This window comes from Eublepharis macularius, chromosome 4 (assembly GCF_028583425.1).
Source record: "Eublepharis macularius isolate TG4126 chromosome 4, MPM_Emac_v1.0, whole genome shotgun sequence".
NCBI lineage: Eukaryota > Metazoa > Chordata > Lepidosauria > Squamata > Eublepharidae > Eublepharis > Eublepharis macularius.
This window is the reverse complement of record NC_072793.1, coordinates 57,677,379-57,704,570: the sequence shown is the minus strand read 5'-3', so window position 1 is coordinate 57,704,570 and position 27,192 is coordinate 57,677,379. Positions and strand designations below refer to the sequence as shown.

The 27,192-nt window shown below is 40.4% G+C and overlaps 1 protein-coding gene across 1 annotated transcript in view; it reads right to left on the bottom strand.

The window, feature by feature from the left end:
* DOCK2 (dedicator of cytokinesis 2) overlaps positions 1 to 27,192 on the bottom strand; it is a 470,704-nt gene that overhangs the window by 91,873 nt on the left and 351,639 nt on the right. The window contains exon 33 of the mRNA XM_054976977.1: positions 14,310 to 14,458. Within this exon, the coding sequence (XP_054832952.1) occupies positions 14,310 to 14,458 (149 nt within the window). The remainder of the gene's footprint in view (positions 1 to 14,309; positions 14,459 to 27,192) is intronic.

Here is a 27,192-nt window from a genome sequence, read left to right as displayed (position 1 = left end):
GTGGAACTCTCTATCTATGGAGACCCAAGCCCAGCAGGATTTGCTATCTTTCCACCAGGCCTGCAAGACAGAGATGTTCCGCCAGGCATAGGATGGTTGAGGCAAACGAGTCACCTAATCGGCCTCCACTGTCCATCTGCAGCTGGCCACCCAGCCCCACGGATTTTCTCTCAATGGGTTGTGCAATTACGTAGGTTGCGGTTTTTAAGTAGTCTGTATTACAGGTATTTTTATCTTCTTTTATGCTACCATGTTTTATTCTATTATAATTATATATGTTGAACTCCACTCTGAGCCCACTGCAGGAAGAGCAGATTATAAATATAAATAAATAAATAAAATGATAGGCCACTGTAGATACCCTTACAGTCACGATTAAATATTTCTTTGATGGGGACCCCTTCCCCTCCTCAATAAGAATAATTTTCTGGTTGTAAAGTATTATAAAAATCAAGGACACATTGGTGTGCTAAGTATCAAATAAACTTCAGTAGGATGAGGGCCAAGACCTGACCAACGTGAAAAATTACAGACCTATATCACTACTTAACAATGACTATAAAATTTTTGCGAAGATATTGGCGGAGAGATTGAAGGGGTGGCTCTCGGAAGTTATAGAGGAGGAACAAGCAGGCTTTTTGCCAGACAGACAAATAAGAGACAATTTAAGGACAGTGATCAATGCTATTGAATATTATGACAAGCGTTGTGACAAAGAGGTTGGTTTCTTCTTTGTAGATGCTGAAAAAGCGTTTGACAATTTAAACTGGGACTTTATGTTTGCCACTATGGAAAAGCTACAACTGGGAGAAAGATTTGTCAAAGCAATTAAGGAAATTTATAGAGACCAGACTGCAGCAATTGTAGTGAATGATGAACTGACCAAGAAATTGACGATTAGTAAAGGAACAAGACAAGGTTGCCCGTTATCTCCATTGCTGTTCATTTTAGTATTGGAGATTCTGATGATACAAATACGACAAGACGAGGAAATACGAGGAATAAAAATAAAGGACTATTCATATAAGGTCAGAGCATTTGCAGATGACATAATGTTAATTGTAGAAGACCCACTGGAGAACATGCCAAAAGTGATAGATAAGATTAAGGAGTTTGGAGACTTGGCAGGTTTCTTCATTAACAAAAAGAAGTCAAAGATACTATGCAAAAACATGACTAAGCAGAAACAACAATTGTTAATGGAAACAACGGATTGTGAAGTAACTAGTAAGGTGAAATATTTGGGAGTTGAGCTGACTGCAAAAAATATAGATTTGTTCAAGAATAATTATGAAAAATTATGGATTCAGATAGAGAGAGACTTGATCAAATGGAATAGATTGAACTTGTCATGGCTGGGCAGGATTGCAGCAGTTAAGATGAATGTGTTACCAAGAGTAATGTTTTTGCTACAGACAATACCAATCATCAGAGACTCTAAACAATTTGAAAAATGGCAGAGGAAAATATCAGATTTTGTTTGGGCAGGCAAGAAGCCTCGAGTGAAAGTAAAAGTTTTACAAGATGCAAAGGAAAGAGGCGGAATGCAACTGCCCAACCTGAGACTTTATCATGATGCAATCTGCCTAGTTTGGCTAAAAGAGTGGATGACATTAAAGAATAAGAAACTATTAGCCCTAGAGGGATATAAAAAAATTTTTGGATGGCACGCATACCTATGGCATGACAAAGTGAAGGTCAACTCGATGTTCCTGCATCATTTTGTAAGGAGAAGTTTATATACAATCTGGAAGAAGTACAGAATTTATCTACATGAAGGAACCCCCTTGTGGGTGGTTCCATATGAGGTGATAGACCCGAGAGCTGTTGATAATGAACAACAATGCTTAACGTACAAAGAAATAACTAAAATTGAAGTATCTAAACTTAGAATAAAGACGCAAGAGGAACTATCACCTAACTATGATTGGTTCCAGTATAGGCAGATCAGAGACTTATACAATTCGGACTCTGCAAAAGGGGGCATACGAACAGAGAACTCGGAACTAGAGCAGACCCTTCTTAAAGAAGATAAGAAAAGAATATCCAAGGTATACCAAGTACTGCTGAAATGGTATACTGAGGACGAGACAGTTAAAACACAGATGGTGAAATGGGCTATAAATTTTAATAAAGAAATAACAATGGAGGCATGGGAATACTTGTGGAAAACTACAATGAAGATAACGACATGTACTAATATTAAAGAGAACATTTACAAAATGATTTATCGTTGGTACATGACACCAAAGAAGATTGCGCTAGGGAACTTGAATACTTCTAATAAATGCTGGAAATGTAAGAAACATGAGGGCTCCCTCTACCACATGTGGTGGTCGTGTGAGGTAGCTAGGCAGTACTGGGGGGAAATAATAAGAGAAATGAGTGAAATTTTACAGTTTCAAATAAATAAGAACCCAGAACTCCTGCTACTAAACTTGGGAATGGAGGGAATTCCAGCCCATCATAGGACGTTGATATTTTATATGACAGCAGCAGCTAGACTTTTGTATGCGCAAAAATGGAAAGTACAAGAAGTGCCAACTATTGAAGATTGGATCTACAAATTGCTGTATATGGCTGAAATGGACAAGATGACGAGAAAATTGAGAGATCTGGACTCAGGGCAGTTTAACACGGACTGGGAGAAGCTGAAACAACATCTGGAGAAGAAATGGGAGGTGGGAGGAAAACTGTGGCAGTTTGAGAACTACTGAAGTATAATATAAGTATAAAAGAGAGGGGTGACTTTACCGGGGGAGGAAGAGAAAAGTGAACTTATAAGCAGTTAGATTAATAGATTGATATATATATATAGATATGTATAGGTTAATTGATAGAACATTGATAGAGAATAATTAATGATAAGGTTTAAATATGAGGATTGAGTAACTAACAATATTTTCTTTCTTTGATAAGATTTATATGCACCAAACTGAATGTACAGAAGAGTTAAATTGATTGACTATGTGATGAGCTATATAGAATTACCATAAAAAGATGAAATGAGTAACATATAGAGAACAAATCAAATTGTTTGATTTGTTTGATTTAAATGTGGGAAATTTTTATGGTTTATGATATATAGGTTTATGATATATAGAAATATTCAAAATGGGAAAAGGGGATAAATTGTTTATCCAAGGACGTACAGTTTGGGTGTATAGTAAGTAAAGGAGTCAAAGATGTACTGCTTAATATAATGGAGAATGCATATCTGTTTTAGATAGAGGAATTTAATAGAAGTAAGGGAAAAGGGACAGAGGGGGGGAAAGCTGTTGGAAGTCAACAAAAGGGGGGGAAAGGGAGGGGGTTAGAAATGAAAAATTTGGGGAAAATTGAATGTAATGTAAAAATAATAATATTCTAACCCAATAAAAATTTTTCTAAAAAAAAAAAAATAAACTTCAGTAGGATAAATGCCTGCTACATTTGTTGTATTGGTTTTCTTATTAATCATCATATTCTGCAGTTCTTATCTTCAGAACTAAACAAAGACATTTTATCTGTGAATAGTGACATTATAGAAAATAGCAAGGAAGCAACAACATACAGAAACCGTACAAGCATACAAGCATCAGTTCTAACCATGGGATTAATATTTATTGTAGACATTTTAATTGTTTCCTTGGTGATATTGAAAAGAACAATACAAATGCTGATAAAAATGCTTTAGTAAGCAATCAGAATGATATAAATAAAAGACACCCTTCATGCAGAACTGGAGACAGAAGTAACTGTGGAACATTTGTTTACTTCGGTGCTCCAAATAACTAAATTAACTGTACATGCTTAGAATTCAAAGATCTTGTCAAGGTTAAGTATGTTTTAAGGCTACAATTTTAACCTCTTACTCAAGAATAGTCCCAGTACAGCAATTGGTAAAAGAGCTCTATGGGAGGGAGGGGATTGAAAATTCTCATGGAAACATTTTCTTTCTAAAGAAATTCAACCATAATGCTTAATAGAATCAAGTATTTAGTTATGTAGGCAGTTTACATATTTGAGAATGAGAGAATTACCATAATTCTGCTCTCATATCCATTTTGGAAAGGAACAGACTTTAAAATATCCATTTTTGGAAAGGAACAGACCAGTAAAGTCCCATTCACTATTGACCAGTCTTTTCTCAGAGACAAATGCATATTCACACGCATATCATTAGGCGCAGGCAAGATAATCCGTAGGCTCAGATTTATCTGGGGCTTTGCTTGCAAGTCGAGGAGGGGGGGAGGCATGGGGCATGGTGGATGCCATTATGTCAATATTCCAGCATCTACCAGGAACCCCTGTAAAGCTGTGTGGGCATTTTTAGATTAGAAATGTCCTGGCCAGCAAATCAGCATCAAACTGGCTGGTCTGGGGTGAGGGGGGGATCCTTACGGCAGACCAGTAGGGCTAAGTCTTCCCTGTGATTTGCCTGCTGGGTACTTGTATTCTGCCTTGCTCCAGCTTCCCACTCATTCCCCCCCCCCTTTGTTTCTGCATGATTGTTGGGTTATCTGTTGAAAGTTCATCTGGGTTTGAGTTTTTTCTTAGCTGTTGTTTCTGGGCTCTAATTTATTGGAGTATCGTGGTCTAATAATTTATAGTCTGTTCTATCTCTGTCACAACTTCAGGAGGTGGCAGTTTTGGAATTGGGGAGAAATAGGGCCTGACAGCCCAGTTTCCTGATACTTGGGGATCTCCGTAAGGGGTTTGGGGGCATTGCAGGGACAAGCCCAGCTCGAGGGCTGTCAGGGTATGCTCATTCCGTAGTGGCAAGGGACCCACACAGAGGTTTGCACCCATATAGAATACCATGTCCTGCCATCCTGCAGTCCCCTACCTCAGCAAGTGAGTTTGAGGGGAAGGGTGGACATCGATCTGTGCACTATGCTGCACCAATGCTCTATAAGCTGTAAACCAATAAAGTTGTTGCCTTTTAATTTCCACTGTTTGTCTCCATATCTTGTTTTATCACCTTGCCTTTTCCCTCTTAGCCCCTTTGATAGTGGGCCTGCAATCAGAGCACCACAAATTCAAAGTCACCTTCAGAGCAAAGGTGTTTTGATTTCATTTAACAAATGAAGAGGTTTTATCTTACCATCCTCTTATATGTATGTGATTACTTCTAACAGAGACTTCAAAACAGCATTGCTTACATATCTTCTAAAACCACATTTAGGTCATGATGACACCTCTCCCACAATCACAATGCAAAGAAATTCACTAACTGTACAGGAGGAGCTCAGTTTCTTCTCTTTCACTTTCCAGGCACTAAGGACATAATAACCAGTCTTTTACAAAGTCTTTTATGGATCCTCTTATAATGCAGGTGCAAATTAGCTTTGCTAGTCTAGCAAGACCTCCTGTTATTGTTGCCATCAGTGGTCACTCTTCTGATCTCACATACAGTTGAATGTCATAGAAATGTCAGATTGCACAGCTTGCATTTATTTGAGGCCAGTAACATTTTTCCCCAGCCTTCCAACATACTTGTTTTCAGAACAGAGTTATGTTTAACACAGTCCCACTATACTTATTATGCAGATACCAACTTGCAACAACTGTGCAAAATCAACAACTTCCTCTACATGGGCTTTCTTTGTAGTGGCCCCCACCTTATGGAATGGTCTGTATGAAGAAGTCAGGAAAGTTCCCACTCTTGTGGCTTTCTACAAACTATGCAAAACATTGGTCAAGAGGGATTTTCTACTCAGGTAATAGAATTGTACTGTACAGAATGGATAGTAAGCTACATTGAGGAAAGTTTAGAGACTATGGTCTATGAATAGAGATGGGCACGAACAGCAATACGAACAAAAAAAAAGCCACGGACAGCCCAATCTAGTGTTCATGAACAAGCTGTTTGTGAGGCCCCATTCTAAATGAACAGGTGGTCGTTGCAAGCCTCGTTCATTGCTCTTCGTCAAGCCATACAGTCTGGCACCTGCAATCAATTCCCTTGGCAACTTAGGCAGGGATTGTCTGAACTCTGTCTGAACTCCTGCTGTTGCCCTGGAAACTCCAATCTAACCCCAATTTAGCTTGATAGGCAGGTCTTCCTTTCAAGTGTGGAGCTCCACATTTGTTACAAGGGAGGAAAGAGCAGGGGGAGGGGGGCTCCCAGCTCTGGCTTAGTTTGCAGACTGTGGAGAGGGAGAGAGACAGTTGCTGTTGGCATTTTGATAGAGAGAGTGCATTGGAGCTTGAATTTGTTTTGTGTGTGGTGGGATAGGGGTCTACCCCTTCAAGTTCCAGGACTGCTGCCAGGCTCTGGGCCAAGCTATTATTTATTATTGGTACCTTTCCTGCTGCCTGCTCAGGTAAGGTTTCTGGGAGTGGTGCGGTAGGAATCTTGACCAAACTTGGATGATGACTGAAGGAGAGCCTGCTGGCCCCCACAAACAGCCAACCACGAACGTGTTCGTGAACAGGGCCATGTTCGTGGTTGTTCGTGAGTCCCTGTTAGTGGATTGCAACAAACAACGAACATCATGTTCGGGGTTTTTTCTGTTCGTGCCCATCTCTATCTATGAATAGCTCATTCTGCCTATTTCTGTAAGTCAGATCCTACTATATAATTTTTATATTTTTTTACTGTATTTATTTAACAAAATTTATATTCCATCTTTCAGCCTTCATACGGGCCATCAAGGCCCTTTTAAAAACAATGTTTAAAACTATTTTGCACTATTTAATGTGTCGTGTTATCCTTTTGCTTTGCTTCAGTTCTGTCCTCAACTTTCTGGTCAGCTCCAAATCTCTACTATACAAATACTATTGAATTTTTTACTGGATGTTCCAATTCTGTTGATTGTATTGATTTACTCTATGTAATCCACCTAGAATTCTAGTGAGAAAGGTGGACTATGAACTTTGGTGTGAGGGTGGGTGTGTTTTCATCCATTAGGCCCAAGTGAAGGACTGAGGTGCCATGGTAGAGCACCTGCTGTGCATAGAAAAGGTCCCAATTTCAGCACCCAGCACCTGAATTGAAAAGGCACAAGTAGTTTAAGATATAAAAATACCTGAGACCCTGGAGGACAACTGCCATTCGGAGTAGGGACCACTGACCTTGACTGACCAAAGGACTGACTCCATAGAAGGGAGCCTTGTGTCAAGGGATCCCAGGTCTCTCAGTGGAGGCAGGGGATCCCCCCTTCCACCCCCTCCCCCGCACCACTCACCTAGCCAGTGGGGGGGAAGATATGGGAACGGGCTTCCTAGGTGCATTCCTGGAGTGGCACAACATCACTTCCTGGGAGTGATGTCATTGCATCACCCCAAGAGTGCTCCTGTGCTTCGCAGTGAGCTAATTTTGGCACACATGCACCATCCATCTGCAAAATGACATCACTTCCTCAAAGTGATGTCACTGTGCAGGCACAGGGACATGTGCATGCTTTTCATGTGCACAAGAAGGACTCCCAGAATGGCGCAAAGGTGAGTGCCAGGTCCCACCCCCCACCAGCAAGGTAAGGGGACCAGGCAACCCTATTTGTGTCAGTGTTCAAACCTACAAGTCCCTTCTCTTTCTGTCTCTTCAAAATTCTCCTCTATTCCTACATAATATTTTAGTCTAACTTTGTACCTTCTCCTTGATACTGCAAACCTCTATTTTATTCCCAATGTCTCACTCCTAATCAAAAACCTTTGCTGTAGCAGCAGCTGAATTTGCTGCCAAAAGGCAAATGTTCAACTATGCTCCCTTCAAGCACCAAAGGGGACAGAATTAGCCAAGGACTGAACCAAGGTAAGAATAGAGGCCAATGAATATCTTTTCCTGTATATTCAAGTCCAGTTGAATTACTGCCAGTTTGGGCAATTCTGTCTACCATGTGTGGCACTTTCTGTTCATTCCCCCAGGCCCTGTACTATTTCTCTATAAGTGAATAGGATAAAATCAGAATCCAATACCTCTGAGTATATGATATAACTCCATTGTCCTGTACACTGGTTTTATGGGAGATTTGGGGCCTTCAGTTAATCCACAAGTGGCTATTAAACTCAGTTCTGTTCTTCTGTCTCTTTTCTGTGCATTTCAGAAAATAGTGTTTTAAAAACTTGGATTCTCTGTTTCCTGGCCAGCTGCAGGAAGAGCCTCTGTGTGGAGTCCCAGATTAGGGCTTCCAGCAGCCAGGCTCCTGTCCCATATGTTGGAATAGGCAACTCAGCCTGCCTTTGGACACTGGGGGGTGCTGCATGTCTCTTTGAATGTAATGTATAAGTCTAGCAATCTGCCACTCTCTTGTCTAAGGTGGGAATGCCTACTGACTCTTGCCTCTGTGCCTCTTGGGAGATTTCACACCTTCCCTCATGCTCTTCCAAGAGAAAAGATGTAAAGCCACCATGCTCCTTATGGAGCCCTTCTCTTTGTCCACAAACCCGCACCTACAACCTCGCTGCCTAGTTTCTGGCCGTGGTATTAGACTAGAGAATGTAACTCTTTAGAATAGGATCTTTCCCTTGTTATTACCAGAAGATATTGCTATGGAGAAATCTGCTACAATAAACTGTAAGTTCTATCTTTCTATGAATTTTGTCTGAGGATTAATTAATGCATGTTTGTAAGGGTTTAAACGCTTCTGACTAAATTGCTCTGCTATGTTACTCTGCTAAGTTACTAAACTAAATATATAAAATACATAATCTCTAACACCATAAGCAAGTTTCCACTCAAATCTTGCAGGCAGAGCTCTGTGCTTCATTGTTACCACCTAGACTGGGGATACCAAGAACTTTGCATGGACCAAGTTTGACAGGCAGGCAGGCTGTGCTCAACTGCCACAATCACTCAAAGGCTAAGCCTTGGACCAACCTCTAGTAGTCAAACAGTGGCTGGTGGTGGTAGATCTGTAGGGACAGGACCTACAGGTGAGGTATGGGAGTTGTGGGAAAACTTGGTGAGTGATTAAGATCTAGAATTCACTATCAGAGGATGTAGTGATGGCCACAGTCATATATAGCTTTGAAAGGGGATTAGACAGATTCATGAAGTATAGGTCTATCAGTGGCTACTTGCCCTGGTGACAGTGAACCTCTGAATACCAGAGGAAGGCCTCAGCCTCTGTTCCCTAGAGTTGCCAATCTCCAGGTGGTGGCTAGAGATCTCCTGGAATTACAATTATTATCCAGGCAATAGAGTTCAGTTTCCTGGAAGAAAATGGATATTTTGGAATGTTTATTCTATGGCATTATGCCCTGCTGGGACCCTCCCCAGGCTCCACCTCCAAAATCTCTAGGAATTTCTCACCTAGGATTGCAAGGTCCTTCTATCCTCCCATTGGGAGGTTTGGGACCCAGCACTTACCTTCTGGCGCTCCATTTCAAACCCGCTTGCATGTGCGTTCCAGTGCAGACGTGATGTCAGCTGCGTGATGCCATCACTTCCATAAGTGACGTCATCGTGCCAGCTGTGCAAATGCTCCCATGCTCCGCATGGCTCCAGTTTGGCCAGTTTTGGTCCCAAATTGGCCCCAAATGGAGCGCAGGGACACTCCTGCGGCCGGTGAGATGACATCACTTACGGAAATGATGTCACCATGCCAGGTGGGCAATCGGCGGCCGAGGGAACAAATCCCCGGGAGTTTGCCCACCACCAGCAGGCACCTGGGAATCCTATTCTCACTCCAGACCTGCCAACTCTACTATAGCCTGTTGTTGGCCCTCCATAGCAACTGGATGGCAACTGTGTGAGACAGGATGCTGGACTAGATGGACCACTGGTCTGATTCTGTAGGGCTCTTCTTATGTTCTTATGAGACATAGGGGCAGTGGGTAAGCTACAAAGTAGGGATCCCATTCCCCAGTGGGGTTGGGGGGATCTCCCACTCCCAGCCTCCTCCTCCTGCTACCTCTCACCTGGCCAGTGGAGGGAAGGGTCAGGGAGTCCCTGCAGTGTGCCCACTGTATTCTGGAGCATTTCCTTTCATACCAGGAATGACATTATTCCTTGCAAAACAAGGAAGCAAAGACACTTGCACAGGGCTGATTTGCTAAAAATCTTCTCCCAATCTAGTGGGCCTTTACTGTCACAATGGGAATGATGTCATTCCCAGCATGACAAGGAAGTGCTCTGGAGTGTGTACAGGTACAATGTGCTCGCAAGGTAAGTTCTCCTGATGCAAGCGTCTACCCTCTTGTCCCCCAGTTTGAGCTCCAGGGCCCTACCAAGAAGGCAGCAGGAAGGTTATCAGTAATCTATGGTAGTGGCAGGTTGATGGGGAAGAGGAAGGTACAGGGAGTCTGTGACAGCAGATCTTTTGGAGGAGGGGTTAAAAGGAGCTGCAAAGGGACATGACCTTGTTCACCGGACTACTGCTTACATGAAGCCTGATACAATGCAGTGCAAGATACAGTACCATCCCTGCACCTAGAATGAGCATAAACTCAGTTGACTGCAAGGACCAATCACCATCACCTTGTAAAATCCTAGGTGCAGAGCCTGAATAAGCATCTTGCCAAGTTAAGCGCCTGTTTCTTCCCCATGTTGAATACCTAATGTGCTGCCTGCCTTGACCCTTCTTTGACTCTTCTAGTCTTTCACTACTGATTCTGGAACTTGACCCTTGCCTGTCCTTTATATTTCTCTGGATCCATTGTACTGCTTCCCTTCACCCCCAGTACCCAAAACAGACCATGTGACAGTTTGCTTTAACACTTCTTTGGAGGTATAGGAAGTTATGACATGGGTGCATAGCTATAAAGTGGAACTGTGCAAAAGATTCCAGCAAATAAATTGGTGCCAGCCTCATTCACAGAATGCAGGAAAATGAAGTTAAATCAAGTGCCTTCACAATGGGAGGCTACCCAGTATTGTACCCCAAAAGGGACACCAAGACAGTGATATAAAGACATCCCTTCCTACATATATGAAGGAGAAAGGGGAAGAAGGTGCCTCACTGCTATCGCTGAAAGCAAGCAGCACATCAAATGACACATAGTAAGGAACAGCATAAAGTCAGAAACATGTCAGAGTATATCTGAGCCATAGTGAGCTTTCTGGACAGACACTGGGGGGGGGGAGAGAAATCCCTACTGTTCCCAAGCTAATAAAATCATTCCAGAGTTAATTCATCCTATTTTGTTGTCTGAGAGGATGCCCTCCCTCTCCGGCTAATTTTAGGCCCAGTGACAGCTCAAAGCAGAGCCCACACTGACAGCAGCAGGGTGAGCATAATAAGCGGATTACTTAAACTCTGTCCAACTGGCAGATATGGCTGCATCAAAACACACCCTTCCTCCTCCTGGCATGTGAAGGAAATAGTGAGTCGTGCCTGGAGACTGGCTCTGGCCTGTCGCAGAGGTGAAGCCAGTGACAATTCTGATGCGCTAGTTGCCTTGAAAGGTCAATGCTTCCTTTACTTCCCAAGAGGTTCAGCAACAGAGAGGGAAGGGATCTGTGTCTGAGCCTGTATGGCCTCCAGGCTGACAGAAACAATAGGAGTCAAGGGATTAAAGTAAACAACTTGAAGGTTGCTGTGTCAGGGAAGGATAAGAGTATTTTCTTACCCTGGGCCAAAAATAAAAAGGTTGTGAAAATTGTATGTCAGAAAGATAATACACATGTCTTCTGAGGGGAAATCTGAATGTACATGTATCTTCATCTCAAAAAGCTACCTGTGTTACACCTTCCAACATTATATTACAGTCACAAGATATGGATGTCATTTTCACAAGTGCAGAGCCCAGAACGAACATTCAAAGTCAATACTGTATCACTGCAACTGCCAGGAAGAAAAGTAATTTTAGATTATCTTCACAGCTGGTAGAAATATGTAATGGAAATGCTGAATGATGGAGATCGGCGACATGAATTCATATGGCATACTATGACTGAAATACTATTATGCCTATAAATTAATTTTTTCTAAGCTAATCTTTTAAAAAGGTAAGACTTAACACCCCATGCTTTCATATATGCTGTAGAAAATTTGCCATTTTTTTCTTCCTAAAAAAAAAAAGTGCTGATCCACTGGCAGATGTTTTTTCAATCAGTAAGAGCAAGCACTGGTAGCTCACGCTAGAAATAATCTTTCAATTGGAAATATAATTGTGAAATAATACTTCACTGCATGTACGTGCCCCAAACTAGGACTTCAGAATTGCCTATATAACTGTACTACGAATTCCTTCATGTATCAATTAAAATGTTTATGTGTAATGGAGAGAACAGCCCACCTAAGGCAACATTTTTCATCCATTCTTAAATGGCTATGATTGTATCAAGAAATTGAAGATTTTTAATATAACAAAAATCATGACCAATATGAATGATTGCTTCCAGAGGAATCGAGCATAGGAATTTTTCTCAAGTGTGTTTCATTTCATCTTATGGAGTATTAACAGGCGTGTTTTAGAAACCAAAAGTATTTGTATATTTTCTTCCAGTCCAAAGGAGCCCAGTTATGACCTACAAAAGTAATCTCCAGGATAACGCAACAGGCTGAAGCACTCTCAACAAGAAGACATGGCCTGCTGTGTCAGAATGCTCCCCACAACAGATTTACTCACACAGTTGTAGCCGCCTTCTATCATTTCAAGGAACAAAAGGACACATTTCACCAAGTGGTGACTTACCCCCCAGAACATCTCCAGCCTGCCATATGTCCCTTGCTATATCACACCTCTGTAGCATCTCAGGTAGCATTCTTTCCCTGCAAAGTATCTGCTCTAACACTCACTGATGGCCCATCCCTGGGCTTAGCATTAGGAAACATAACTCTCTTCTAAAATGTAAGCAGATCTACTCATGTTATTCAATGAGACTTATTCCCAGTAAAGTGTCCTTAGAACTGTAGTCTTAGGGACTCAATGGTATGTTAACCATGTACCTCAACATTTCCTAGACTCTTCTGATGCTAAACATTTCAGGACTTTTTGATCTACCTGTTTATTTACATTGATCCCCAAGAGAACAGTTACATGCCAAGAATAAGAAGCCATAATTAAAAATGGAAATAGAGAACTATTAAGACAAGGGAAGACCAGATGCAGAGACGCAAAACAGTTTCCACTCCTGGACTCAGGCCAAAAGCTTTGTGCTCTGGTACCAAAAACAATAATTCCACCTGGCAGATAGTTCCAGGCTCAGTTGATATAATCACAGTGCCTTAAATAAAAGGAAAACACACATGTGCCCCAGCTACAAACCATGCTAAATGTTTCTTTCATCTGCGAAAGCAAATACTGAACTGTTGATATCAGTCTTTTGGCATGATACCTACCAATAAAAAGAGTCATCATTATGAATTTCTACCCACAACTGTGTTTCAGCTGCCATTACATTAACCAACATACAAAAGCTTTAAAACATTTTAAAAATTCAAATTGTAAACAACAAATGAAGCAACACTACCAGTGCACAATACTGTTGAGAATAACACATAGCTAACCAATGACAACAATGGGTGATTTGATGGAGGTATTGTTTCCTGAAAGCTAAGCTGTCACAAAATAAGCAAACAAGATCTAAGACAAGCAAGAGGAAAAATGAAAGTGCTAAAAGCGAAAAAGACCTTTCCATGCAGTACCTTTTGGCAGTGGTTCAATCCTATATCCTTTTCATTGATGCATATTTTGTTTTCAACTGTGTTTCAAAATTCCATAGCAATGTTTTTCATTCCATTCCATATAAAATGGTCCATGCTTCAGATACATTCCATTCATACTTATTTGACATTCTATTAGGATTAGAGATGGGCATGAACCAGAAATAAACGAACCATGTGGTTCATGGTTCTGCATGTTTCATGAACCATGAACTTTCACGAACCTGCCCCAGTTCACAAATTGGTTCGTTTTGATTCATGAAAATGTCACTTCCAGGCCAGCAAATCACCACTTCTGGGTCAGCAGAAGGTCACTTCCGGGTCAGCAGAAGGTCTGCAGGAAGTCCATCCCCTGTTGCCTAGGAAACTGATTGATCAGTGCCAGGCTGTCTGCAGTAATGAACTGAAAAATGAACCAAACAAACCAGCCTAAAGTTTGTGGTGGTTCATCAGAAATGGGCTCTGATGAACCACTGGTTCACGAACCACAAACCGACCTAGTTCATCATGAATTTTGGTTTGTATTTCGGTTCATACCCATCTCTAATTAGGATAGCCACTAAATGTGATCAGTTGCTTGATATGTTTGTGATAAGAAAAGGTCACAAACCTTTTGGATACATTTAGTCTCACACCTTTCCTCCAAATGGCAGTATTTTGGAAGAAAGGGTATTTTGGAATAATCTTAAGTACCTATTTATATTCTACATCCATTATTGCAGTTAAATGGAACAGCAGCTAAAACTCACAAATGCAATGGAAAGCTTATACTACCTTTTTGAATTCTCCAGTTTGTTTATATTCGCATAGCATCATATCAAAAAAGATTGGGATGGTGGCTTTCCGAAGCACAGCTTCTGGAATAAGGGTCATTTCTAAGATTGGTCCAACCATTCCTGGAATGAAGCGGATTTTATTCTGCCCTAAAAAGAATAAAAGAGAATTAAAATTTTGTTTATGGAGAGAATGCATAAGAATAATATGGATAATTAAAACTCTGTTAGAACCTTTCAGGTTCAGTAATGTATTCATAATTACTCTTCTTTCACTAAAAATCCTTTCTAAGAGACTGTGTGTGAAGTCAATTTAACATTGTTCAGAATAACTCTGGTCAGGCTTGATTTAAATATAGGTGTGTACATACTAATCCCTAAGCACTTAGCTTTCTATATCAAATCATTTAACTCCTGGTAACAGGTACACCACAAATAATATTTTAGGTTTGTTAAGGGGTATAGCTCACAAATAATACTGTCACAGAATCTCTCCATTCATTCTAAGCCTTTATTAATAAAACATTCTTCATATCTGCTCAATCAACAGAAAATTATACCATTACAACAACTACATATACCATTAAAGGAGAGCAATTATCTTACCCTAAGATAAGCAGGTCACAGGCACATAGCCCTTACTAGGAGGAGGTCCTGATCAATCCAGCTTCTCATATTTATAGGGTTTCAAAACCATCTCCTAACAATAATCTCCCATCCCACTTCAAAGGGTACACATTGTTGGCTAACTATAACTTCAACACCAGAGAAGGTTATCCATATTTGAAATATCTTAAAGTATATAAAAATTGTTAGTTCATTCTTGCTACGTTATCTTAGAAAGTCTGTGGAAAATTAGTGATTACAAGTTTCTCATACATATGAATATCTTTTGGCCCTCCACCAATTTATTCATCCTTGAGGTCTAACTTCTGTGAAGTTAGACATTCTTGTCATTCTCAGACTCTCTCTATATCTGGGTCTTAATATATTGTGTATATTAATATGTTAGATATCTTTCCTAATCTACACAAGGCCATACAACTGTGTTGCTCCTCTGTTTCATGATCCTCTCCAAAGTGGTTCTAGGCCTCCAGACTTCCTTTGTGGCATGTCTAGCTATGGGGCTGGGCTAGCCCTGTTTCTCTGAGCAAAGACATCTTCTACGTTTTTTGGTCAAATCCAGCAGCTGTTATCCTATAGTGACAACACATACTGATCCCTTGCATGGTAAAGACTGAACACATCACTATTAAATACATGAAGCAGAAATATTATGTATATTACTCTTCTATGAACTACCAAGTCTGTTTCTAGGTTTATAATCGTTTCTTGATTATAGATATGTCTGAATGTTCTCCATCTTAATAGTTACCCAGGTATGAAGAGCTAGTATAGTTATTGGGTTAATTAATTAATTAAAATATTTCAATTGATTTTTTTTTAAAACCCATAGGTCTGGCATACAAACAGTCTAAAACAAGAATACATAAAATACAACAACTAGTATAACAAAACAACAGTGTCTAAACAACAGCCTGCAAACAGAAACAACGTGATCAATTAAGTCCCTGACAATATTATTTTAACCAATCCCATAAGCTAACCAAATCAGAACAGCTTTATCACACTTATGAATTAAAACCTATGTGGGATCCAGACAAACATCTTTGGGAAGGGTATTACATGGCTTCTGGAGCCAGCACTGAAAAGGCCCTGTCTTGTGTGGCTGAACATCATGCTTCCAAAGATGGGATTTTTACACAGATAATAGGACTGTGTTGTAAAGAGATGGTGCTGAGCAATGCATTGGTAAAGGGATAGAGACTGCAGACTATGCTGCTGTATACTGTCTTTTGCTGTAGTTATGCTCCCACTGGATAGTTTCTTTGCTTCATTAATATGTCATGATAATTGACTTACATTTTGCTTCAGCATTGTTTCATCTCTGTATCATACTTATTCTTGTTTTTCAAATATCTACTGTATTGTTTATTAAATGACCTAGGTACTGATCATATTTGCTTAAACTGTGTAATTTGCCTTGAATCTTGGTGAGAAAGGTAGGCTATAAATAGCATTAATAAAAATAATAAAGATTTCAAAATGGCAGCTCTTAAGGTAGTCAGGTTTTAGACAGTTAGAGATTTAAATGTCAAAACTAGCACCTAGGCTTGGAAACTAACTGGAAGATAAGCCAGCTGTTTCAAAACTGGAATAATATGCTCTGTAGGAATGTCCTACTAGAATATTTTTTAAAAAACTAAACCTGGGGTTCATGCAAACTGATAAATGTTGTAAATGCCCCAAATGTGAACAGATATGTTTTTGGCATAGGGGAGCTGTTAGGAACTTCCTGCTCTGCCTCACTATCTGGTTTTATTTCCATAGACAACAAGAGGTTTGGGGGTAATGATAGCAATGATATGAAGATGTGACTCAGCGGGTGCATGAAAGACGTATCAGCCAACTGATCTTCCCACCAAACAAGATCATCCAAATTGATGTTTCTTCTTTCTACTAGCCATTATACCATGTGAGTGGCTCGGGAAGGACATTCTCATTTTACATCTCTAGGATTCAGGATCTGAGATCTCTCAGATATCTTTATAGCATTAAAAACAGTCTGGGGATGGGGAGATGACCCAATATACATGTCTCACTTGTTCTCATATCTATTCTGAACAAAACCAGAGCACATGAATAGGGGGAGCTAAACCATGCCTCCCCCTCTGCTTTATCTCATTATGTTCCACTGTTTGAAACCTATTTCTTCCCTAGCCAGGATCCAGGCTGGGAGGAAAATCAGAAATTGACAAAGTATAGCAACTAGTGAGGCACGATGAGGGAGAAAGCAGGGCTCAATTCTCCATGTATGCCATCCCTGTTTCACAGAAAGTAGAAATGACCATTCATACCTCCCTGTGCCTTCTCTCTGTGAGAAGTTTAAATTGCCTATAGATGGTGATGCTTTCTTCAATCTGTCTAACACTCACTGGCAAGCTGTTATCATCAGTGTTAGCCCAGTAATAAGCCAATCATCACTCCATTCCTCATGTGTGTATGAATGTAAACTAAAGTGAGTTTGGCCTAGGAGCTCAGTTGGGTGCCACAGAGTGGCACTAAAATAAGCCACTGTACCAGAAGCCTGCAGAGTAGCAAATGTTACACTGATTTTTAAAAAGGGGTTCAAAGGGGAACCAGCAAATTACAGCCAGTTAACCTAATGTTCATCCCAGGCAAATTAATAGAAACTGTAATCAAAGTTAGAATTATTAAGGACATAGAGAAACATCAGCATGGTTCCTGCCCTGGTCCACCAACCTTTTTAAGTTCTTTGAGAAAGGGAGAACGCATGTAGATAATGGTGAGCTGGTAGACATTATATTCTTGGACTTTCAAAGGTTTTTGACAAGATATCTCACCACATACTCCTGAGTAAGCTTAGGAGTCATGGGATACGAGAATGGGTCCTCTTATGGGTTAAAAATTAGTTAAATGACAGGAAGCAGAGTAGGAAACAAAGCTGCCAACAGATCTAATAAAATCAGCAGGGCACAACCACTGTCATGTATGCCAACATACCTGCCAATATTGGGTTATGCATTTTGTGACTTTGCTAAGTTTGTATTCTGTATAAATCATCTGAGAGTGTGTAAACTGCTAACTGACAATGCACTGAGCCAGTGGGGCTGTCTGTTATCTATCGAAAGTATTTACTTTCACTTCTGTAGCAAGTGTCCTCTAACCCCACCAGATATGTTCCCCATTACGGAATAATAGTGCTGAACATATTCAGATTCCCAAATAAAACCCAGATCTGAATAATATGCCAGAATTTTGGACCCAGATATCAGGAAAGCCAAATATATATGGTCTTCTGGTTACCTAGATCTGGATAATACTGATTTTTTTTTAGTGCACATCCCTATTTGCAGCTTAAGGAGATAAGTCTAATAGCACCTGAAGCAGTCATGTGAAACAGCCAAATGAATACAGGCTTTCATATAAAGCCAGTGTTCCAGTTTCAAACATCTCACCGCTGAGAGTGCTTGGAAAGGAAAATAATTGGAAACAATAGATTTCCTCACCCATACCCATCAAAACCAATCAATCAGCAAACATTTTACAGTAGCCATTTGACATGTTCTCTTGTCTCCATCACAATGGACAAAACTTATCTGCTTTCATTCCTGGATGAATAATGCCAACCATTAGAAAGCTCAGAATAGAAATAGTGTCCTGGTAACTCTATTATAGATCAGTTGCACAATGACTTAAAAGCCACTTGAAACAGAGAGCCATCAGGGTATGCCTTAGGAAGCATTTACAATTATGACAGACAAAAAAAATGAAATGAGGTTTCAAATGTCATCTCAAGTGGAGAAACCAGGTTTTGAATATTCCTCAAACAGCAGCTTTTTGTAGGACAAAACAAAATGCAATAAGGAGCAAACCATTTGTTCATCAGCTTTAATGTTCTTCCTCTGACAGTACTTAATAATGCTTAATGCTCCAGAGAGGGCAGAGAAAACAACAATACAACAATTGTGTTCTGTTCTGCTTTGATTTGCTGCTTTTCTAGAAGGCAAAAAGCAGCTTGTAATATAATAGGAGAGTAACTCTACCATGACAATGGTAGACCTGATTTTTCAATGTCTGATTTCTGATTTTTATAGAGCAATCTTTTGAACAAAATATGGAACAAATAATAAGGACTAACTCTGGGCCTAATTACATGTTATGATTCTGCCTGAGTCCTCTCGGGTCTATGTGATCAAATGTGTTTTGCAAGTTCTGTGCTAGGAACTTAATCGCAGGCATATGCAGGCCCAATTCAGATCAGGGACCATGACACATAGCAAAAGGGGGCTTAAGCGTCCATGCTGTTCTCCTGACTAGAGATAGGCATGGAACGGAAAACAGACCTAAATTTCACATGGACAAGCCCGGTTCGTTGTTCGCGAAGCGGCAGATTATGGGGATGCCGTTTCCCACGGACCCACGACCTTTTTGCTGGTCCATGGTCTGTTGGTCTGGGTTTTTAAAAGAAGTTTAAACTACTCCCAGAACCACTTGCAAGTGGCGCCAGGAGCGCTTTAAATCCCCCCTTGCTCCAGCTGACTGGTAGGAAAGTCCCCATTAGTCAGTTGGAGCAAGGGAGGTTAAAGTGCTTCCGGTACCACTTGCAAGTGGTGCTGGGAGCACTTTAAACCCTCCTTGCTCCAGGCCCTAGAAGTGGCCCTATGAACCTGTCCGCAATTCATGGTAGTTCGTGGTCCATCTGGTCCATGAAACTCCACGGACCACAGACTGTCAGCCCATGGTCTTTTCCCGGTCCATGCCCACCTCTACTCCAGACCCAAAACATACATACTACTATTAATCCTGTTGGGTGTTCCATGGAGACCACCTGAATTTAAATCATGTCTCTCAACTTAGGAGCCTATCTTCATTGGACCATACCAAATACATTTTAAAAGGCAAGGGAAAGTCTGAGCTTCTATACTGAACGGTGATAAATAAATCTCGAGTAGATGAACAATTCTTCCTCTGCAAACTAAAAACTACAGATTGTTCCCCAAACAAGGTATCCATTGGGCATTGTGGAAAACAAGATGTTAGACCAGATGGACCTTCAATCTCATCTAATGGGATGTTCTGATAACCTTACAACTAGCCTGACTAATTATCTTTTCCAGAGCCATCTGTTCACATACACAATCCAGACACAAAGAAAAATGTAACTATAGCACTGCGTGCCAGAACACACCAATAAACTAAGGCATGGATCCCTAACCTTTTTGAGGCTGTGGGCACCTTTGGAATTCTGGCACATGGTAGTGGAGCCAACTACAAAATGGCTGCCATGGGAAACAGAACACCCCCCCCCCCCCACACACACACACACACAGAGGCAGTCCAAGTGCAGGGAATAAGAAAAATAATTTTAAAAATACACTGAAAAAGAACACGGCTGAAACAACATTATCTTTTTTTTTTTTTTGAAAAAAAATTTTATTGGGTTAGAATCCGTTATTTTTTCATTTACATTCAATTTTCCCAAATTTTCCATTTCTAACCCCCTCCCTTTCCCCCCCTTTTATTGACTTCCAACAGTTTTCCAACCCTTTGTCCCTTTTCCCTTACTTCTATTAAATTCCTCTATCTAAAACAAATATATATTCTCCATTATACTAAGCAGTACATCCTTAACTATTTTTCTTATTATATACCCAAACTGTAAGTCTTTGTTCCATCTTAGATAAACAATTTATCCCATTTTCCAATTTTAAATATTTCTATATATCATAAACCATAAAAACCTTACACATTTAAATCAAACAATTTGACTTATTCTCTATATATTACTCATTCTGTCTTTTTATAATAATTCTATATAACTCTCATCACATAGTCAATCAATTTGACTCATCTATACCTTCAGACATTCAGTTTGGTGCATTATACAGATCTTATCAAAGAAAGAAAATATTGTTGATTACTCAATCCTTATATTTAATCCTTATAGTTAATTATTTTCTGTCAATATTCTATTTGTTAACCTATATATATCTATATATATGTCAATCTGTTAATCTAACTGCTTATAAATTCACATTTATCTCTTCTCCCCCCGGTAAAGTCACCCCCCTCTACATTTTATTATACTTCAGTAGTTCTCAAACTGCCACAGTTTTCCTCCCACCTCCCATTTCTTCTCCAGATATTGTTTCAGCTTCTCCCAATCTGTGTTAAACTGCCCTGAGTCCAGATTTCTCAGTTTTCTTGTCATCTTGTCCATTTCAGCCATGTACAGCAATTTGTAGATCCAATCTTCGATAGTTGGCACTTCTTGTACTTTCCATTTTTGCGCATACAAAAGTCTAGCTGCTGCCGTCATGTAAAATATCAGCGTCCTGTGATGGGCTGGAATTCCCTCCATTCCCAAGTTCAGTAGCAGGAGTTCTGGGTTCTTATTAATTTGAAATTGTAAAATTTCACTCATTTCTCTTATTATTACCCCCCAGTACTGCCTGGCTACCTCACACGACCGCCACATATGATAGAGGGAGCCCTCATGCTTCCTACATTTCCAGCATTTATTAGAAGTGTTCAAATTCCCTAGCGCAATCTTCTTTGGTGTCATGTACCAACGATAGATCATTTTGTAGATGTTCTCTTTGATATTTGTACATGTCGTTGTCTTCATTGTAGTCTTCCACAAGTATTCCCATGCCTCCATTGTTATTTCTTTGTTAAAATTTATAGCCCATTTCACCATTTGTATTTTAACTGTCTCATCCTCAGTATACCATTTCAACAGTACTTGGTATACCTTGGATATTCTTTTCTTATCCTCTTTAAGAAGGGTCTGCTCTAGTTCCGAATTCTCTATTCGTATACCTCCTTTTACAGAGTCCGAGTTATACAAATCTCTGATTTGTCTATACTGGAACCAATCGTAATTAGGTGATAGTTCCTCTTGCGTCTTTATTCTAAGTTTAGATGCTTCTACTTTAGTTATTTCTTTATATGTTAAACATTGTCGTTCATCATCAACAGCTCTCGGGTCTATCACCTCATATGGAACCACCCACCAAGGAGTTCCTTCTTGTAAATAAATTCTGTACTTCTTCCAGATTGTATATAGACTTCTCCGTACGAAATGGTGCAGGAACATCGAGTTGACCTTTACTTTGTCATGCCATAGGTATGCGTGCCATCCAAATATTTTTTTGTATCCCTCTAGGGCTAATAGTTTCTTATTCTTTAATGTCATCCACTCTTTCAGCCAAACTAGGCAGATTGCATCATGGTAAAGTCTCAGGTTGGGCAGTTGCATTCCGCCTCTTTCCTTTGCATCTTGTAAAACTTTCATTTTCACTCGAGGCTTCTTGCCTGCCCATACAAAGTCTGATATTTTCCTCTGCCATTTTTCAAATTGTTTAGAGTCTCTGATGATTGGTATTGTCTGTAGCAAAAACATCACTCTTGGTAACACATTCATTTTAACTGCTGCAATCCTACCCAACCATGACAGATTAAGCCTATTCCATTTAATCAAGTCTCTCTCAATCTGAGTCCATAGTTTTTCATAATTGTTCTTGAATAAATCTATATTCTTTGCAGTCAGTTCAATTCCCAAATATTTCACCTTGCTTGTTACTTCACAATCCGTTGTTTCCATTAACAGTTGTTGTTTCTGCTTAGTCATATTTTTGCATAGTATCTTTGACTTCTTTTTGTTGATGTAGAAACCTGCCAAGTCTCCAAACTCCTTGATCTTATCTATCACTTTTGGCATGTTCTCCAATGGGTCCTCTACGATTAACATTATATCATCCGCGAATGCTCTGACCTTGTATGAATAGTCCTTTATTTTTATTCCTCGAATTTCCTCATCTTGTCGTATTTGTATCATCAGGATCTCCAATACTAAAATGAACAACAGTGGAGACAACGGGCAACCTTGTCTTGTTCCTTTACTTATAATCAGTTTCTTAGTCAATTCATCGTTCACCACAATTGCTGCAGTCTGGTCTCTGTAAATTTCCTTAATTGCTCTTATGAATCTTTCTCCTAATTGTAGCTTTTCCATAGTGGCAAACATAAAGTCCCAGTTTAAATTGTCAAATGCCTTTTCAGCGTCAACAAAGAAGAAACCAACCTCTTTATCACAACGCTTATCATAATATTCAATAGCATCAATCACTGTCCTTAAATTGTCTCTTATTTGTCTGTCTGGCAAAAAGCCTGCTTGCTCCTCCTCTATAACTTCCGAAAGCCACCCCTTCAGTCTCTCCGCCAGTATCTTTGCAAAAATTTTATAGTCATTGTTGAGTAACGATATAGGTCTGTAATTTTTCACATTAGTCAAATCTTGGCCCTCTTTTGGGATCAATGATATGTTCGCTTCAGACCAAGTGTCTGGAATCCTTTGATCCCTTAGAACTCCATTGATCACCTCTTTTAGGAATGGTGCCAGCTCATTGGCCATAGTCTTATAAAATTTAGCTGTAAGTCCATCTGGCCCTGGCGCCTTTCCTAGATTTGCAGATTGTATTGCCATACTTATTTCCTCATCCGTTACTTCACTATTCAGTTTACTTCTCCAAGCGTCCGAGATTTCTGGTAGCGTCATTTTCTCCAGATATGACGCTATTGAGTCTTTATTTACTTCTTTCTTGTTGTACAGTTTAGCGTAGAATTTATAAAAGGCTCTACTAATGGTAGTCTGTTCCAAATACGTTTTGTCATCTTCACAAATTTTATTTATTGTTTTCTTTTCCCTTCTCTTCTTCAGTTGCCATGCCAGGTACTTCCCAGGTTTATTTGCACCCTCAAACGCTTTCTGATTCAGCCTTTTGAGGTTCCACTCCAATTCTTTATTACTCATTGCTGTTAGCTGTTCTTGCAATATTTTAATTTCCTGGTATACTTTCTTTTTCCCTGGTCTCTTTTTTAACTGTATTTCCTTAGCTTTTATTTTCTCCTCAATCTCTTGTCTCTTCTCCTCTTTCTTCTTTCTTGCTCTACCATTTAAGTCCATTAGTATGCCCCTTATAACCGCCTTGTAAGCATCCCAAACTTTATCAGTTGGTACTTCTTTATTCACGTTGTATTGTATGAAAAACTTTGTCTCTCTTCTCAATATTTCCATATTCTCTTTTTCCTGTAGCAAGTCCTCATTTATTCTCCATGCTTTCCTTTTTCTCCTTTTCCCTAATTTCCACATAATTGGGTTATGATCTGAGCCTACCATCGGCATTATTTCTACATCTTTAGTCCATAACGCCAAGTCTTTTGAGGCCCAGATCATGTCAATTCTTGATAATGTGGAATGCCTTGCAGAATAAAAAGTAAACTGTCTGCTTTTAGGATATTCTCTCCTCCATACATCTTCAAGAGTCTCTTGTTGAATCAGCTCAAAAAAGAGCTTTGGTAATAGTCCTCTTTTCTTTTGTGTCATTGTAGTCTTTTTATCCAGTTCCAAGTCTGTCACTCCATTGAAGTCTCCAGCAAGAATTATCTGATCATATGAAAGATCGTCTAAATGCTTCCTCAAATCCTCAAAGAAGCTCTCTTTTGCACCATTAGGTGCGTAAATTCCGACTACCAACACTCTCTTTAGGTTCCAAGTACATTCCACTGCTACAAATCTGGCTTCCACATCTTTCATTATGAATTTTGGTTGTAGCTCCTCTTTTACATACAACACCACTCCTCTTTTTTTCTTACTTGAGGCCGCTACAAAGTCCTTGCCCAATTTTCCCAGTTTTAAATATTTTACATCCTGTTTTCGAATATGAGTCTCTTGCAAACAAACAATATCACATTTTTGTTTTAGTAGCCAGTGAAAAATATTTTTTCTCTTATTCGGTGAATTTAGTCCATTTACATTCCAAGATAATACTTTACACTCCATATTCATAATCTTGTTGGTAAGTCTTTTTCATTGTCCCTTATAAATCGCTCCATCTCCCGCTCAGATCTGATACGTTTTTTGGCACCTCCAAATTCAAAGGACAAACCCTCTGGAAGCTCCCATCTGTACCTGATTTTCATGTCCTTCAACATCTGGATTAGCACTTTATATTTTTTCCGATCTAGTAACACTGATCTAGGTAGTTCCTTCATTATAATGATTGTCTTGCCATCGATCTCCAATGGATCTTGAAACTGTTTAGTCACAATCTTCTCTTTCATATTTCTTGTTGTAAATTGTACAATCACATCTCTTGGTACTTTCCTCTGGGTTGCAATTCTCGAGTTCACACGATATGCCACATCCAGGATAGCCACAACATCCTCCTCCTCCTTCCCCAGGTATTCAGCTAACACCTCCGTCATCTGCTCTTGCGCTGTCTTTCCTTCCATTTCCGGCAGGCCGCGAAATCTCAGCTGCTTCTCCATATGTCTACTTTCCGCAACCGCCATCCTTCCCCTCATCAGCCTCATCTCTGTTTGTTGCGTATCTGCTAAGTTCTCCATCGCTCCTTCTACTGTTTTAACTCTCTGCTGCGTCCCTTGTAATTCACTTTGTATTGTTTCCATACCTTTCTTCACTTCTGACAGCTCCGATTTTACTTCTGACAGCTCCGATTTTACTGTCTGTTTAACCTCTTTGATCAGCTCCAATTTCATGTCTTTAAATTCTTTAATCACCTCCAAAAGTTTTTTATCCAGGTTTTCTATTGCCGATTGCCACTCTTTCTTCGACATCGTGGGGCTTGCTTTGGCTCGCTCCCACGAGTCCGCTCTCTTCCTTAGCTCCGTGGCGTTAAATTTAGTACCTTTTTTATTTCAAATGTCCCGGTCTTCTTGCATAAATTAATTTTAAAGGGTCCAAAATGTCGGGCGTCTTTTCTCTATGGTCTCTCTATGATTTTATAATCCAATATGGCCTACTTCCTTTTCTGCTGAGGCCGCGACCCTTCCCCTCTCAAAGATGGCGATTCCCTTCTTCCTGCCCTCCAGCAAGGGCCGCTTCTCTCCAGCCGCTCTATTGTTATTACGCACTTCCTGTCTCCCGTCTTCCCACAGCAGATCTCGCGATGGTATCTTTTTCTCACAGCTCCAAAGCCACAGGTATTCAAAACAATAGTCCGATTTCTTTAATAACTTCTTTAAACTTAGTCTCTTTTCAAATACAACTCCTGCCGAAGCTTCCCCTCCTTTTTACTAGTCTGTTGCAGTTTAAAAGTCTACTTTTTTTCCTCTCTGTTTTTATCAATCTGTCCCGTATCGGAAGATAGTGATCTTTACCTTCCCTTCACTTTCCTCGGGTTGTAATCGCTGTTTCGATTTCAAGTTCTCCTTTCCACTTCTTCCCCCAATCGAAGCTTGGGTATGTAGGTCTTATGCCAGCCGAATTGGCCCCAAAACTGCCGCAGAGATTGTAGCCGACCCGTCGCAAGGTGGGACCTCAAGGATCGGGAGGGGACCCGTTACGCAGAGCCCCCCCCTCGTCCGAGATCTAACTCACCCTAGGGTCTTGAGCGTTCTTTGCCTGCTCTCCGCCTGAGAGCAGTCGGCCGCGGGCTATTTTCACCCCGCCGGCCGCTTAAAACGGCAGTCCGGTCAGCTCCGCAAATGGAGCTGCGTTAGACCTCCATGAATCCCAAACCGGAAGTCCTCTGAAACAACATTATCTTAATCTGCACAGCCAAGCAGAACTCCAGTGGCCAAACAGAAGCTGTGTTAGGCAAGAGCCCACTTTTTGCAAACACTTAGCAGCTACCAGGTAAAGTGTCAGCAGGAACCATGGCACCTGTGGGACCATGGTGGGAACCCCACCTCTTCATGTATAAAATAATTTTTGCTTTCATCTGTGAAATTCTGAAGTGTATGGTCGCTTATCAAAATCAGTGCAATAACATTTCCATTTTAGCAGAAAGAGTTAATAACCTGTACCTAAAACACCATTTCTTTCAGGATCTTAATAAAAAGAGATGGACTAACAGTCTAGCATGAACCAGGACCCCCAACTCCTACTCCTGGATACTGACCACAGCCACGCTGGACCTTAGGCAGAAGGAAAGTTCCTGTTCTTTTGTGAGATTTTTCAATCTCTGGGTTCTCTCTGAAGTTGTACTCACATGCAGGGCTTTTTTCTGGGGAAAGAGGTGGTGGAACTCAGTGGGTTGCCCTCAGTGAAAATGGTCACATGGCTGGTGGCCCCGCCCCCTGATCTCCAGACAGAGGGGAGTTTAGACTGCCCTCTGTGCCGAGGACAATCTAAACTCCCCTCTGTCTGGAGATCAGGGGGCGAGGCCACCAGCCATGTGACCATTTTCAAGAGGTTCCGGAACTCTGTTCTCCCACGTTCCCCCTGAAAAAAAGCCCTGCTCACATGTAATTCATGAATCCAAACACAGGTT